The sequence below is a fragment of the Telmatherina bonti genome (genome assembly GCF_933228915.1).
Source record: "Telmatherina bonti genome assembly, chromosome: 1".
In the NCBI taxonomy this organism is placed as follows: Eukaryota; Metazoa; Chordata; class Actinopteri; order Atheriniformes; family Telmatherinidae; genus Telmatherina; species Telmatherina bonti.
This window is the reverse complement of record NC_136619.1, coordinates 42,184,528-42,197,447: the sequence shown is the minus strand read 5'-3', so window position 1 is coordinate 42,197,447 and position 12,920 is coordinate 42,184,528. Positions and strand designations below refer to the sequence as shown.

The following is a 12,920-nucleotide window of genomic DNA, read 5'->3' as shown; positions in this document are numbered from 1 at the left end:
CTTTACCGAAACGTACCGTCGGCTCTTTACCGAAACGTACCGTCGGCTCTTTACCGAAACGTACCGTCGGCTCTTTACCGAAACGTACCGTCTGCTCTTTACCGAAACGTACCGTCGGCTCTTTACCGAAACGTACCGTCGGCTCTTTACCGAAACGTACCGTCGGCTCTTTACCGAAACGTACCGTCGGCTCTTTACCGAAACGTACCGTCTGCTCTTTACCGAAACGTACCGTCGGCTCTTTACCGAAACGTACCGTCGGCTCTTTACCGAAACGTACCGTCGGCTCTTTACCGAAACGTACCGTCGGCTCTTTACCGAAACGTACCGTCTGCTCTTTACCGAAACGTACCGTCTGCTCTTTACCGAAACGTACCGTCGGCTCTTTACCGAAACGTACCGTCGGCTCTTTACCGAAACGTACCGTCGGCTCTTTACCGAAACGTACCGTCGGCTCTTTACCGAAACGTACCGTCGGCTCTTTACCGAAACGTACCGTCGGCTCTTTACCGAAACGTACCGTCGGCTCTTTACCGAAACGTACCGTCGGCTCTTTACCGAAACGTACCGTCGGCTCTTTACCGAAACGTACCGTCGGCTCTTTACCGAAACGTACCGTCGGCTCTTTACCGAAACGTACCGTCGGCTCTTTACCGAAACGTACCGTCGGCTCTTTACCGAAACGTACCGTCGGCTCTTTACCGAAACGTACCGTCGGCTCTTTACCGAAACGTACCGTCGGCTCTTTACCGAAACGTACCGTCGGCTCTTTACCGAAACGTACCGTCGGCTCTTTACCGAAACGTACCGTCGGCTCTTTACCGAAACGTACCGTCGGCTCTTTACCGAAACGTACCGTCGGCTCTTTACCGAAACGTACCGTCTTCTCTTTACCGAAACGTACCGTCGGCTCTTTACCGAAACGTACCGTCGGCTCTTTACCGAAACGTACCGTCGGCTCTTTACCGAAACGTACCGTCGGCTCTTTACCGAAACGTACCGTCGGCTCTTTACCGAAACGTACCGTCGGCTCTTTACCGAAACGTACCGTCGGCTCTTTACCGAAACGTACCGTCGGCTCTTTACCGAAACGTACCGTCGGCTCTTTACCGAAACGTACCGTCGGCTCTTTACCGAAACGTACCGTCGGCTCTTTACCGAAACGTACCGTCGGCTCTTTACCGAAACGTACCGTCGGCTCTTTACCGAAACGTACCGTCGGCTCTTTACCGACACGTACCGTCGGCTCTTTACCGACACGTACCGTCGGCTCTTTACCGAAACGTACCGTCGGCTCTTTACCGAAACGTACCGTCGGCTCTTTACCGAAACGTACCGTCGGCTCTTTACCGAAACGTACCGTCGGCTCTTTACCGAAACGTACCGTCGGCTCTTTACCGAAACGTACCGTCGGCTCTTTACCGAAACGTACCGTCGGCTCTTTACCGAAACGTACCGTCGGCTCTTTACCGAAACGTACCGTCGGCTCTTTACCGAAACGTACCGTCGGCTCTTTACCGAAACGTACCGTCTGCTCTTTACCGAAACGTACCGTCTGCTCTTTACCGAAACGTACCGTCGGCTCTTTACCGAAACGTACCGTCGGCTCTTTACCGAAACGTACCGTCGGCTCTTTACCGAAACGTACCGTCGGCTCTTTACCGAAACGTACCGTCGGCTCTTTACCGAAACGTACCGTCGGCTCTTTACCGAAACGTACCGTCGGCTCTTTACCGAAACGTACCGTCTGCTCTTTACCGAAACGTACCGTCTGCTCTTTACCGAAACGTACCGTCTGCTCTTTACCGAAACGTACCGTCTGCTCTTTACCGAAACGTACCGTCTGCTCTTTACCGAAACGTACCGTCTGCTCTTTACCGAAACGTACCGTCTGCTCTTTACCGAAACGTACCGTCTGCTCTTTACCGAAACGTACCGTCTGCTCTTTACCGAAACGTACCGTCTGCTCTTTACCGAAACGTACCGTCTGCTCTTTACCGAAACGTACCGTCGGCTCTTTACCGAAACGTACCGTCTGCTCTTTACCGAAACGTACCGTCTGCTCTTTACAGAAACGTACCGTCTTCTCTTTACCGAAACGTGCCGTCTGCTCTTTACCGAAACATACCGTCTGCTCTTTACCGAAACGTACCGTCTGCTCTTTACAGAAACGTACCGTCTTCTCTTTACAGAAATGTACCGTCTTCTCTTTACCGAAACGTGCCGTCTGCTCTTTACCGAAACATACCGTCTGCTCTTTACCGAAACGTACCGTCTGCTCTTTACCGAAACGTACCGTCTGCTCTTTACCGAAACATACCGTCTGCTCTTAACCTCCTTTACCGAAACATCAACTTCAGATCCGTTATAATAACATATTCCATTCACACTGGCGCGACACTGCCTTGCGAGGGTGGAAAGGTATACGGTCGAGTGAAACAGACCAAGTGTTTGTCTTCTTCGTGGAGGTCTTTTTCCAGACTGTTTCTGACTGATCAGATCGTCGACGTGAGAAGAAGAAGAAACACCCGCCTGGACAGCTTCCTACTCAGGATGCCGTCTCTCGCCTCCGTTTTCCCACCTGCAGACAGAAAACAGTCCGTGTGGTCGGAGAAGCGGAGGCGAGGTGGGAACTGCAGACCCTGTACCGGAGCACAGCTTCGACGGCTGCAGGAATCCAGGCAGCTCGCTGCAGTTTCTGCACAGCAAACGGGTAAAAACTTGTTCCCTGTTCGCGTCATGTCGACGTCTGATGAGTCAAAAACACAACTACAGCGCTAAAAAGCACAGAACTGGTCCTAAGCCTGACCGGGGTGTGGTGGGACTGACTGTCTGAGAGCAAACAACACATAAATGGGGCTCGCATGCATTTTTAACAACAGAAAAAAAAGTTTCTCCAGTCAGAAAATGTTTCAATGAATCTTCCAGCTCAGCAGAATTCTTTTCAGATGTGAACGATGAAAAACATCTCAGAGTTTTTCAGCAGAACCTGGTCTGATGCGGTAAAGGTTCCTAAAAGTCGTGGAATCGTCCTTTAAATCGCAAACCAGAAGCCAACTTCAGCATCGGGCTGCCTCTCTGAACAGTTTTCATCCAGGTTGCACACTGGAGTTTAATAAAATCATTTTCTTATTTAGATGACAGCGTGTCCTTTCTCAGTTCTCCTCCGCTCCGATGTGCAAAGGCGCGTGCACGTGCAGATGAAATGTGGCGTGAATAACAGATAATTAAGCCTGTTCCATCCTCCAGGAGAAGCCAGAACTTTATTCTTGTTCTCGAGGCTCCGAGAAGAAAATGATGTAATTTTGTTCTCGCAGACGCGTTTGAAGACAGTTCTCGACACATCGGGCTGCAGAAGTTTTTTCTTTCGGGGCTCCGAGAAGTACCATGTGATTGGTCGGACATGTGAGGTGGGCGTGGTTAACACGGAGAAAGCAGGAAGCGGAGTTGCTGCTTCCGCATGTTTGCTGTTGCAGGTATAAAGGATTGTTCTGATAAAACAGCTGATCGAGGTGGTGAGAAAGTACCAACATTTTTACATGTAGCATTAAAACACTCGGATCCAGCCGCGTGCACGACCCGCCCCGCCGCCGCGTGCACGACCCGCCCCGCCGCGGACGAAGCTGCTCGTTAAATATGAAACTAGAAACTCGGAGAGCAGAAACCTCCGCCGAGCACGATGTTAAAGAATCCTTTTAAAACATTCCTGGATCCAAACGGTGATCCGGATCACCCCCAGAATTTAATCAGTTCTTCATTTTTACATTTCCAACAACTCTAAAGTTTTTATAAAAATCCGTCCGTAACCTTTTGAGTTATCTTGAACACAAAGACGGCGGTAAAAACATGACCTGGTGGAGGAAACAACCGGGTTCATGGCACATAAAGCAGACATCGCCCCCCCGCAGTGACCCCTCCCCGCTGCAGACCTGCTTCTCCTGGAGGATGGATGGACCTGCCGAACAAGAATGTTTTTCTTCTTTTGCAGCTTCGAGAGACAGAACTCAGTTCTTGTTTCTCGTGGAGGATGGAACAAGCGTCCCCAGGCTTACACATTCGCCCCCGTCCTGCTGATAAAACTGACGTATCGCAGTTTAATCCCAGTTTTATTTAACGTTTACAGGAAATCATCAAGTGGTCCGGAGTTCAGCTGCAGCTGGATCTCATCTCATCAACTTCTGATTGGTCATCGCTGTTTAACCGAGAGCAGATGTGCACGTGCAGACATGCACGTGTGCAAACGTTACGGGAAGCTTCAACGTGTCTGCAGGAGGAAACTGCATTCAGCATCTGTGTTAAAGGCAGAAAAGATGAAGAGAACGTCTTTTCCATCGTTCTGCTTTTAGTTTCTGGTTTAAATAAAAAAATGTTGATAAACTGGAGTTTTCTGTTCAGCAACGGCTGCTGGTTTAGAAAGTCCACCTCAGTGGCAAACTGGAGCCTACTGGGATGAGCTGCAGCTCAGAGAAGACGGCGTTAGCATCACAAACGGCTTGTTTGTTGATGTAAATGATTTCTAAGCAGATGAGACATGCATCAGCTGGTTTCTCCTCTTTCGGTTTTATTCTCACCCTTTCCTGCTTCTAGTGATTCATCTACGGGTGTGCATGTCCACCTTACCCTCTCGCTCCTCCTCCATGTGGCTGATGCGAAGCGCCATGGCAGCCTTCTCCTCCCTGGCTCGGTCCCTGGCGCTGACCGCCTCTGCGACCATCTCCTGCCACTCCAGCACCTGACTCTGAGCGTCCTCGGCGCTGCCCGACTCGCTGGCCTGCGGTCAGGAGACCTTTCAGTGACGCCGTTCTCCCCGGATACGTTCAGATACAACCTGAATCCCTGACCTGAGACGCGGCCCTCTTGGTGAACTGCTCCAGGTCTGCCTGCAGCACTCGCTGTTGCTCCTCATACAAAACCAGCTTCGTCTCCAGCATTTCTGAGAGAAACACAACAAGAGTTTCTTCCACCGAATGAAGACCAGGTGTGGCAGACCGCCTCAGGTCTCATCGTACTACCGTTGTTTGCTTTCAGCTCCTCGTACTGCTCCACCTTCCACTGGTTTTCCTCCCGCTCCTCCTCCAGGGCCGTGACTCGACTCCGCAAGGCCGTCAGGTCAGGAGGAGCAACTCCAGCCTAAAGGCGACGGGGACAGAAGATATCTTAAACATGAGAGGAATCACTACTTTAATATAAATCATTTCTACTTTTACACATGTTTATGTGCTGCGACGTGTTTCGAGCCGGTTTGACAGGAAAGCAACTTGGACTGAAGATAAACGAAAAGGCCAAAATGTCACCAAAGAGAATATTCATCAGGAGGTCTGTTTCTATCTGTCTCCTGTCTGAAAGGACATCCTGACAACTTAAAGGGCTGTATGTTTAACCCTCGGCTGTCCAGAAAGCGGAGAGATGACACATTACTACAGAAGAATGAAGATGTGTCACTCTGTCACCTGAAGGAGATGTAAATATATACGTTATGTGGAAAATAGGTTTTATGGCCATCAACATTGGTTCTGGGTATGTAAAGGCTGATTAACAGGGCTGGGGGGGGGGGGGGGGGGGGGGAATCGATTCACATAAAAAAACACGATTTTTTTTTGTTTCATAATTTTAATAAATTTTTGTCTTTAGGTTTATTTGTTTTTATTTTGTATATTTATGTTTCTATGTTTAGAAGCCAGATGGAGAAGAAGTTTTGGTTTTTCTCCAGCAGGGGGCGACATGTTTCTCTCCGACCAGTAACACGACATTTTATCCGTTTAGGAAAACACATAAACAGAAGATGGAGAACGGCGACAACCTGCAGAAATGTGCAGATAAATCCTCCACCGTCACATTTTAAGTCCAAAGTCTGGACACATTTAGGATGTTTAGCTCTGAAGGGAAGAGCAGAGCTGGACATGTGGACAGCTGTAAACTCTGTAAAGCACATGTGGCGTCCAGCGGTAACACGACTAACGTTACCGCCCACCCAGCAGGACGCCGTCCTGAGCTAAATGCAGAGCTAACAGCTAAACGTAGCGCAGCAGGAACTTCATCAAGTTCTTTTTTTTTTTGCTCATTTTTTATTTCAACGAGGGAAAAAAAACAACACAATAGCCAACCATCATTCTGCGGCTATAAAGCCCAAGAACACAAGTAAAAAGATCAATAAAAAAATTACAAAAATTTTATTTTTGATTTTATTTGTTTATTTGAAAAAATAATCAATTTTTTAACAAAAAAATCTCTTAAAATTGTGAAGCAAACAAACCCCGATTGGATTTTCCCACCCCGAGTCTGCTGTTTAAAAAGTAAAAATCAGCAAAACGGAGGAATCGCAATTTAAATCAAATCGGCACCAAAATAAATCAGTAAAAGTGTAACAGAGAGAAAAGTGTATTGTTAAAAATCTAAATCTAGCGTATCATACCAGACCTTTAAAAAAAAAAACCCAGAAATGTAAGAAAAACCTCTGCAGAGAAACAATGGTTTTAAATTGTTGCAGGCTTTCAGGCGGCTCACCTGGCTTTTCTTCAACTCGTCCTCCAGCTGTCTGATTCGAGATTTAGACCACGCTTTCATTTTGAGGAACTTGGCCTCCGACCTGCTGGCTTCTTCTGTTTTCTGCTTTGCTTGAGCTGAAAGGAAATGAGGAAATGTCATTCCAACAGGCTGAAGAACTCGGCCACATCTGCTGAAGCTAGCTGAGACGTCAACACGCAGACCTTCCAGCTCCGCCATCCTCTGGACGGAGGCGGAATCGGCGGGCAGGTTTCCGCTCCCCGACGTCTCCTGACTGCCAGGTGGTGCCGTTAAGGAGGCTCGCTGGAGCTCCTCCAGCTGCCCCAGCAGGTCTTGCTGGATTTGCTCCATCTGCGCTTCATGCTGCTCAGTCATCAGTTGCACCTCAACCTGTTGCTTCTCCATCAGGTCGCGAAGCTGTGCTCGCATCACATGCTTCTCTGCCTCCATCTTGGATTCAAGGCTCTCTCGCTCTACTTGTAGGCGCCGCAGCCGCTCCATGAGCTCCTGTCGGGAATGAAATGGAAAGTTAGAGGTCAGCTACGTGTCGTCCAGCTCTTCTCCAGCAGGCGGGTTTGGAAAGTGAGGACCTGACCTTTATCTGCTGGTCCCTGCCATCCACCTCTCCCTGCAGGACGTCGATGACCTGGGTTTTACCCAGCAGCACCTCCTCCTTCTCATGAAGCTTCTGCTTCAGCGCCTTTAAAAGCTGAGGAAAAGAAAAATCAGCATTAAGTGTGAAGCTCAACTCTTTCATACTTGTTCCTACATCTGCTGCCCGGAATCTTGGTGTCATGATGGATGACCAGCTGACCTTTAAGGTCCATGTTGCCTCGGTTGCCCGTACCTGTCGATATTCTCTCTACAACATCAAGAGAATCAGACGTACCTGACAGAACACATGACTTAACTGTTGGTTCAGGCTCTGGTCATCTCACGCATCGATTACTGCAGTTCCCTACTGGCAGGTCTGCCTGCATGCTGGTTAAACCTCTGCAGATGATCCAGAATGCTGCAGTGCGTCTGGTCTTCAACCAACCCAAACGAGCTCATGTCACTCCGCTGCTAATCGCTCTTCATTGGCTTCCGGCAGCACGCGTCAAATTTAAAGCTTTGCTTCTGGTTTACAAAACAATAACTCAAACGGCTCCCGTCTACCTTCACTCCCTAATCCAGACCTACACTCCCTCTCCACAGCTACGTTCCACCAGTGAAAGACGCCTCGTGTTACCACCACAACGTGGGACTAAATCACCAGCCAGACTCTTTTCCTCTGTTGTTCCACGATGGTGGAATGATCTCCCAAACTGTCTGCTCTGCAGAGTCCCTGTCTACTTTTAAGAGCAAGCTGAAGACTCAGCTCTTCAAGGAGCACTTCAACACTTGGAAAGTTGGAGAACTTAGCCCAGTTCTTTGCAACAAACATTAAGGTATTAATTCTTTGTATTATCACATAGGTGAGATTATGGGGTGGGAAGGGAGGAAATGACAAAAAAACAAAAAGCCTGTAGCACTTCATGGAAGGATCTGCGTCCAACTGGACAGTCCACCAGCACCTTCCTACGATGTCTTCTACTGTTTGATTTCCTGCTTGTGCTGTTCTCACTCATATGTAAGTCGCTTTGGATAAAAGCGTCTAAATTACTGTAGAATAGAATAGAATAGAATAGAATAGAAAATGAGCTGTGAGGAAGAGCGGAAACAGCAGCAAAGCAGAGCGCCTCTACCTGCTCCAGGTCTGCGCTGGCGTCCGACTTGGCGGCTAGCTTAAACAGTTCCTGCTCGTGCATCTTGTTCATCTCCGTCAGCTGATTATCTTTCTGAATTATGATGTCTTTGAATGTCTGGATCTGAAAACAAACATGGCAACAGCGTCAGACAGCGGCGAGGAATTCTGCCGTAGAGCATCAGACTGCCGTCATGCACCTACGTTCTGTTTGAACATGCTCTCCTTCTGACTGTACTGCTCCTTCTCGGACGCCAGCAGCTCTTTCAGGCTGTCCGCCTGCTCCTGCAGCAAGCTGAAGCGCTCCTCTGCTTCTCCCACCTTCTTGGTCAGGCTCTGCACCAGCAGCTGCAGCTCCTCTGCCGCCGCTCCGCCGCCCTGAACCGTCTGAGGACGACCACACGGGTTAGCGTTGCAGCGAAACGTTGCAGACGACTTTATTGCAGTGAAAAACAGCTGAGATGATGTCTGCAGGACGTGCTGAAGAGGAGACCGACCTGTGCTGCAGGTGTGATGGGCTGATCTCCTGCCAAACCCGTCTGCAGGTGGACGATGTAGGCCTCCTTCTCCGCCAGTCTCTTCTCCTTCTCCGTCAACATGGCGTCCATTTCCTCCCCTCGCTGCCGCTGACAATCCAGCTCTCTTTTCTGCAGATGTTTACAAACGTTTGGGACACTTTCCCTCAGGATTTAACGGAAAACATCACAAAAACAACTCAGTTCAAACAACTTCACAGCTGAACGTCTGATTTATTAGTATGTCATTTAATTTAGATTTAAAAAGCTGAACAAGTAGAATTAAGTTAAAATAAAACTAAAATCATTAAGTTTTCTCTTTTTAAGCTTTTTGTTTCATTTAAAATCATCCAAATATAAATATTTAAGCAACCAATATAAATTTAACTGTACATTAAATAACTTCATTTCAAACAAAAGAAGATTATATATAAAAAGAAATAATAATGCATCATCAAATAAAACTTTAAAGAAGATTTTTCATTAACAATAAATATTGACATAGTTCTCCTAATTTAAATGGCAGAAAAAAATCTAAATCCATTTAACCCATAAAGACACAACACACAAAATATAAAATTAGCGCCCATTGGAACCTTAATTTTTTTTTTTACGGAATATTTCCTATTCATTACCTTTATTGACATTCATTAAGTTTTTATTAAATTTATAATTTTTTTCCTTTTTCTTTTTAATTATTTATATATACATATTAAATTATATACCACTGTAGGATTTAAAAAATAATAATAAATAAACTGTATATAACCTACGTCTATTTACATATTAACATATTAACTAACATATTAATAGATTTTTTGCTAATTTATTTACATATATTAGAAAATATGATGCCAACATGCCTTTCCTACAACACTAATACTACTACTACTACTAATAATAATAATAATAATGACAGAAAAACAAGCCTATGAGGTCGAAGCATAAATCTTTGCTCATGAGGGGAAAATAAATGCATTTACTTCCTGCTCCAGGAAAAGATTCAGGGACAGTTTCTACCGCAGTCGGTCCTGGAGGGCCACAATCCTGCAGGTTTTCCATGTAGCCCTGCTCCAACACACCTGACTTCCACTAAATGGATCCAACAGCCAATGAACATGACTGATTATTCTGAGGATTGTGGCCCTCGGGGACCCCTGCGGCTCATTAACGCCTTGTACGGCGACTTTAACGCCCTCTGCGGCAACTTTAACGCCCTCTGCGGCGACTTTAAAGCCCTCTGCGGCGACTTTAACGCCCTCTGCGGCGACTTTAACGCCCTCTGCGGCGACTTTAACGCCCTCTGCGGCGACTTTAACTTTAACGCCCTCTGCGGCGACTTTAACTTTAACGCCCTCTGCAGCGACCTTAACTTTAACGCCTCAGCGGCGACTTTAACGCCCTCTGCGGCGACTTTAACGCCCTCTGCGGTGACTTTAACGCCCTCTGCGGCGACTTTAACTTTAACGCCCTCTGCAGCGACCTTAACTTTAACGCCTCAGCGGCGACTTTAACGCCCTCTGCAGCGACCTTAACTTTAACGCCTCAGCGGCGACTTTAACGCCCTCTGCGGCGACTTTAACGCCCTCTGCGGCGACTTTGACGCCCTCTGCGGCGACTTTGACGCCCTCAGCGGCGACTTTAACGCCCTCTGCGGCGACTTTAACGCCCTCTGCGGCGACTGTATCGCCCTCTGCGGTGACTGTATCGCCCTCTGCGGCAACTTTAACGCCTCAGCGGCGACTTTAACGCCTCAGCGGCGACTTTAACGCCTCAGCGGCGACTTTAACGCCCTCTGCGGCGACTTTAACGCCCTCTGCGGCGACTTTAACTTTAACGCCCTCTGCGGCGACTTTAACTTTAACGCCTCAGCGGCGACTTTAACGCCCTCTGCGGCGACTTTAACGCCCTCTGCGGCGACTTTAACGCCCTCTGCGGTGACTTTTACGCCCTCTGTGGCGACCTTAACTTTAACGCCTCAGCGGCGACTTTAACGCCCTCTGCGGCGACTTTAACGCCCTCTGCGGTGACTTTTACGCCCTCTGCGGCGACTTTGACGCCCTCTGCGGCGACTTTGACGCCCTCTGCGGCGACTTTGACGCCCTCTGCGGCGACTTTAACGCCCTCTGCGGCGACTTTAACTTTAACGCCTCAGCGGCGACTTTAACTTTAACGCCTCAGCGGCGACTTTAACGCCCTCTGCGGCGACTTTAACGCCCTCTGCGGCGACTTTAACTTTAACGCCTCAGCGGCGACTTTAACGCCCTCTGCGGCGACTTTAACGCCCTCTGCGGCGACTTTAACGCCCTCTGCGGCGACTTTAACGCCCTCTGCGGTGACTGTATCGCCCTCTGCGGTGACTGTATCGCCCTCTGCGGCGACTGTATCGCCCTCTGCGGCAACTTTAACGCCTCAGCGGCGACTTTAACGCCCTCTGCGGCGACTTTAACTTTTAACGCCTCAGCGGCGACTTTAATACCCTCTGCGGCGACTTTAACGCCCTCTGCGGCGACTTTAACGCCCTCTGCGGCGACTTTAACGCCCTCTGCGGTGACTGTATCGCCCTCAGCGGCGACTGTATCGCCCTCAGCGGCGACTTTAACGCCCTCAGCGGCGACTTTAACGCCCTCAGCGGCGACTTTAACTTTAACGCCTCAGCGGCGACTTTAACGCCCTCTGCGGCGACTTTAACGCCCTCTGCGGTGACTGTATCGCCCTCTGCGGTGACTGTATCGCCCTCTGCGGCAACTTTAACGCCTCAGCGGCGACTTTAACGCCCTCTGCGGCGACTTTAACGCCCTCTGCGGCGACTTTAACGCCCTCTGTGGCGACTTTAACTTTAACGCCTCAGCGGCGACTTTAACGCCCTCTGCGGCGACTTTAACTTTAACGCCTCAGCGGCGACTTTAACGCCCTCTGCGGCGACTTTAACGCCCTCTGTGGCGACTTTAACTTTAACGCCCTCTGCGGCGACTTTGACGCCCTCAGCGGCGACTTTGACGCCCTCAGCGGCGACTTTGACGCCCTCTGCGGCGACTTTAACGCCCTCTGCGGCGACTTTAACGCCCTCTGCGGCGACTGTATCGCCCTCTGCGGTGACTGTATCGCCCTCTGCGGCAACTTTAACGCCTCAGCGGCGACTTTAACGCCTCAGCGGCGACTTTAACGCCTCAGCGGCGACTTTAACGCCCTCTGCGGCGACTTTAACGCCCTCTGCGGCGACTTTAACTTTAACGCCCTCTGCGGCGACTTTAACTTTAACGCCTCAGCGGCGACTTTAACGCCCTCTGCGGCGACTTTAACGCCCTCTGCGGCGACTTTAACGCCCTCTGCGGTGACTTTTACGCCCTCTGTGGCGACCTTAACTTTAACGCCTCAGCGGCGACTTTAACGCCCTCTGCGGCGACTTTAACGCCCTCTGCGGTGACTTTTACGCCCTCTGCGGCGACTTGGACGCCCTCTGCGGCGACTTTGACGCCCTCTGCGGCGACTTTAACGCCCTCTGCGGCGACTTTAACTTTAACGCCTCAGCGGCGACTTTAACTTTAACGCCTCAGCGGCGACTTTAACGCCCTCTGCGGCGACTTTAACGCCCTCTGCGGCGACTTTAACGCCCTCTGCGGCGACTTTAACGCCCTCTGCGGCGACTTTAACTTTAACGCCTCAGCGGCGACTTTAACGCCCTCTGCGGCGACTTTAACGCCCTCTGTGGCGACCTTAACTTTAACGCCTCAGCGGCGACTTTAACGCCCTCTGCGGCGACTTTAACGCCCTCTAGGGCGACTTTTACGCCCTCTGCGGCGACTATAACGCCCTCAGCGGCGACTTTAACGCCCTCTGCGGCGACTTTGACGCCCTCTGCGGCGACTTTAACGCCCTCTGCGGCGACTTTGACGCCCTCTGTGGCGACTTTGACGCCCTCTGCGGCGACTTTAACGCCCTCTGTGGCGACTTTAACTTTAACGCCTCAGCGGCGACTTTAACGCCCTCAGAGGCGACTTTAACTTTAACGCCTCAGCGGCGACTTTAACGCCCTCAGCGGCGACTTTAACTTTAACGCCTCAGCGGCGACTTTAACGCCCTCTGCGGCGACTTTAACGCCCTGTGCGGCGACTTTAACGCCCTCTGCGGCGACTGTATCGCCCTCTGCGGTGACTGTATCGCCCTCTGCGGCA

General features: G+C 49.8%; 1 protein-coding gene across 1 annotated transcript in view; it reads right to left on the bottom strand.

Moving 5' to 3' along the window:
* Positions 1–12,920, bottom strand: part of LOC306755890 (uncharacterized protein) — a 64,801-nt gene that overhangs the window by 29,178 nt on the left and 22,703 nt on the right. Inside the window, exons 6-14 of the mRNA XM_079240456.1 lie at positions 8,728–8,877; positions 8,435–8,617; positions 8,232–8,354; positions 7,100–7,213; positions 6,708–7,011; positions 6,505–6,620; positions 5,013–5,130; positions 4,842–4,933; positions 4,621–4,771 (exon numbers count right to left, since the gene is read on the bottom strand). Coding sequence (XP_079096582.1) covers positions 4,621–4,771; positions 4,842–4,933; positions 5,013–5,130; positions 6,505–6,620; positions 6,708–7,011; positions 7,100–7,213; positions 8,232–8,354; positions 8,435–8,617; positions 8,728–8,877 — 1,351 coding nt within the window. The remainder of the gene's footprint in view (positions 1–4,620; positions 4,772–4,841; positions 4,934–5,012; positions 5,131–6,504; positions 6,621–6,707; positions 7,012–7,099; positions 7,214–8,231; positions 8,355–8,434; positions 8,618–8,727; positions 8,878–12,920) is intronic.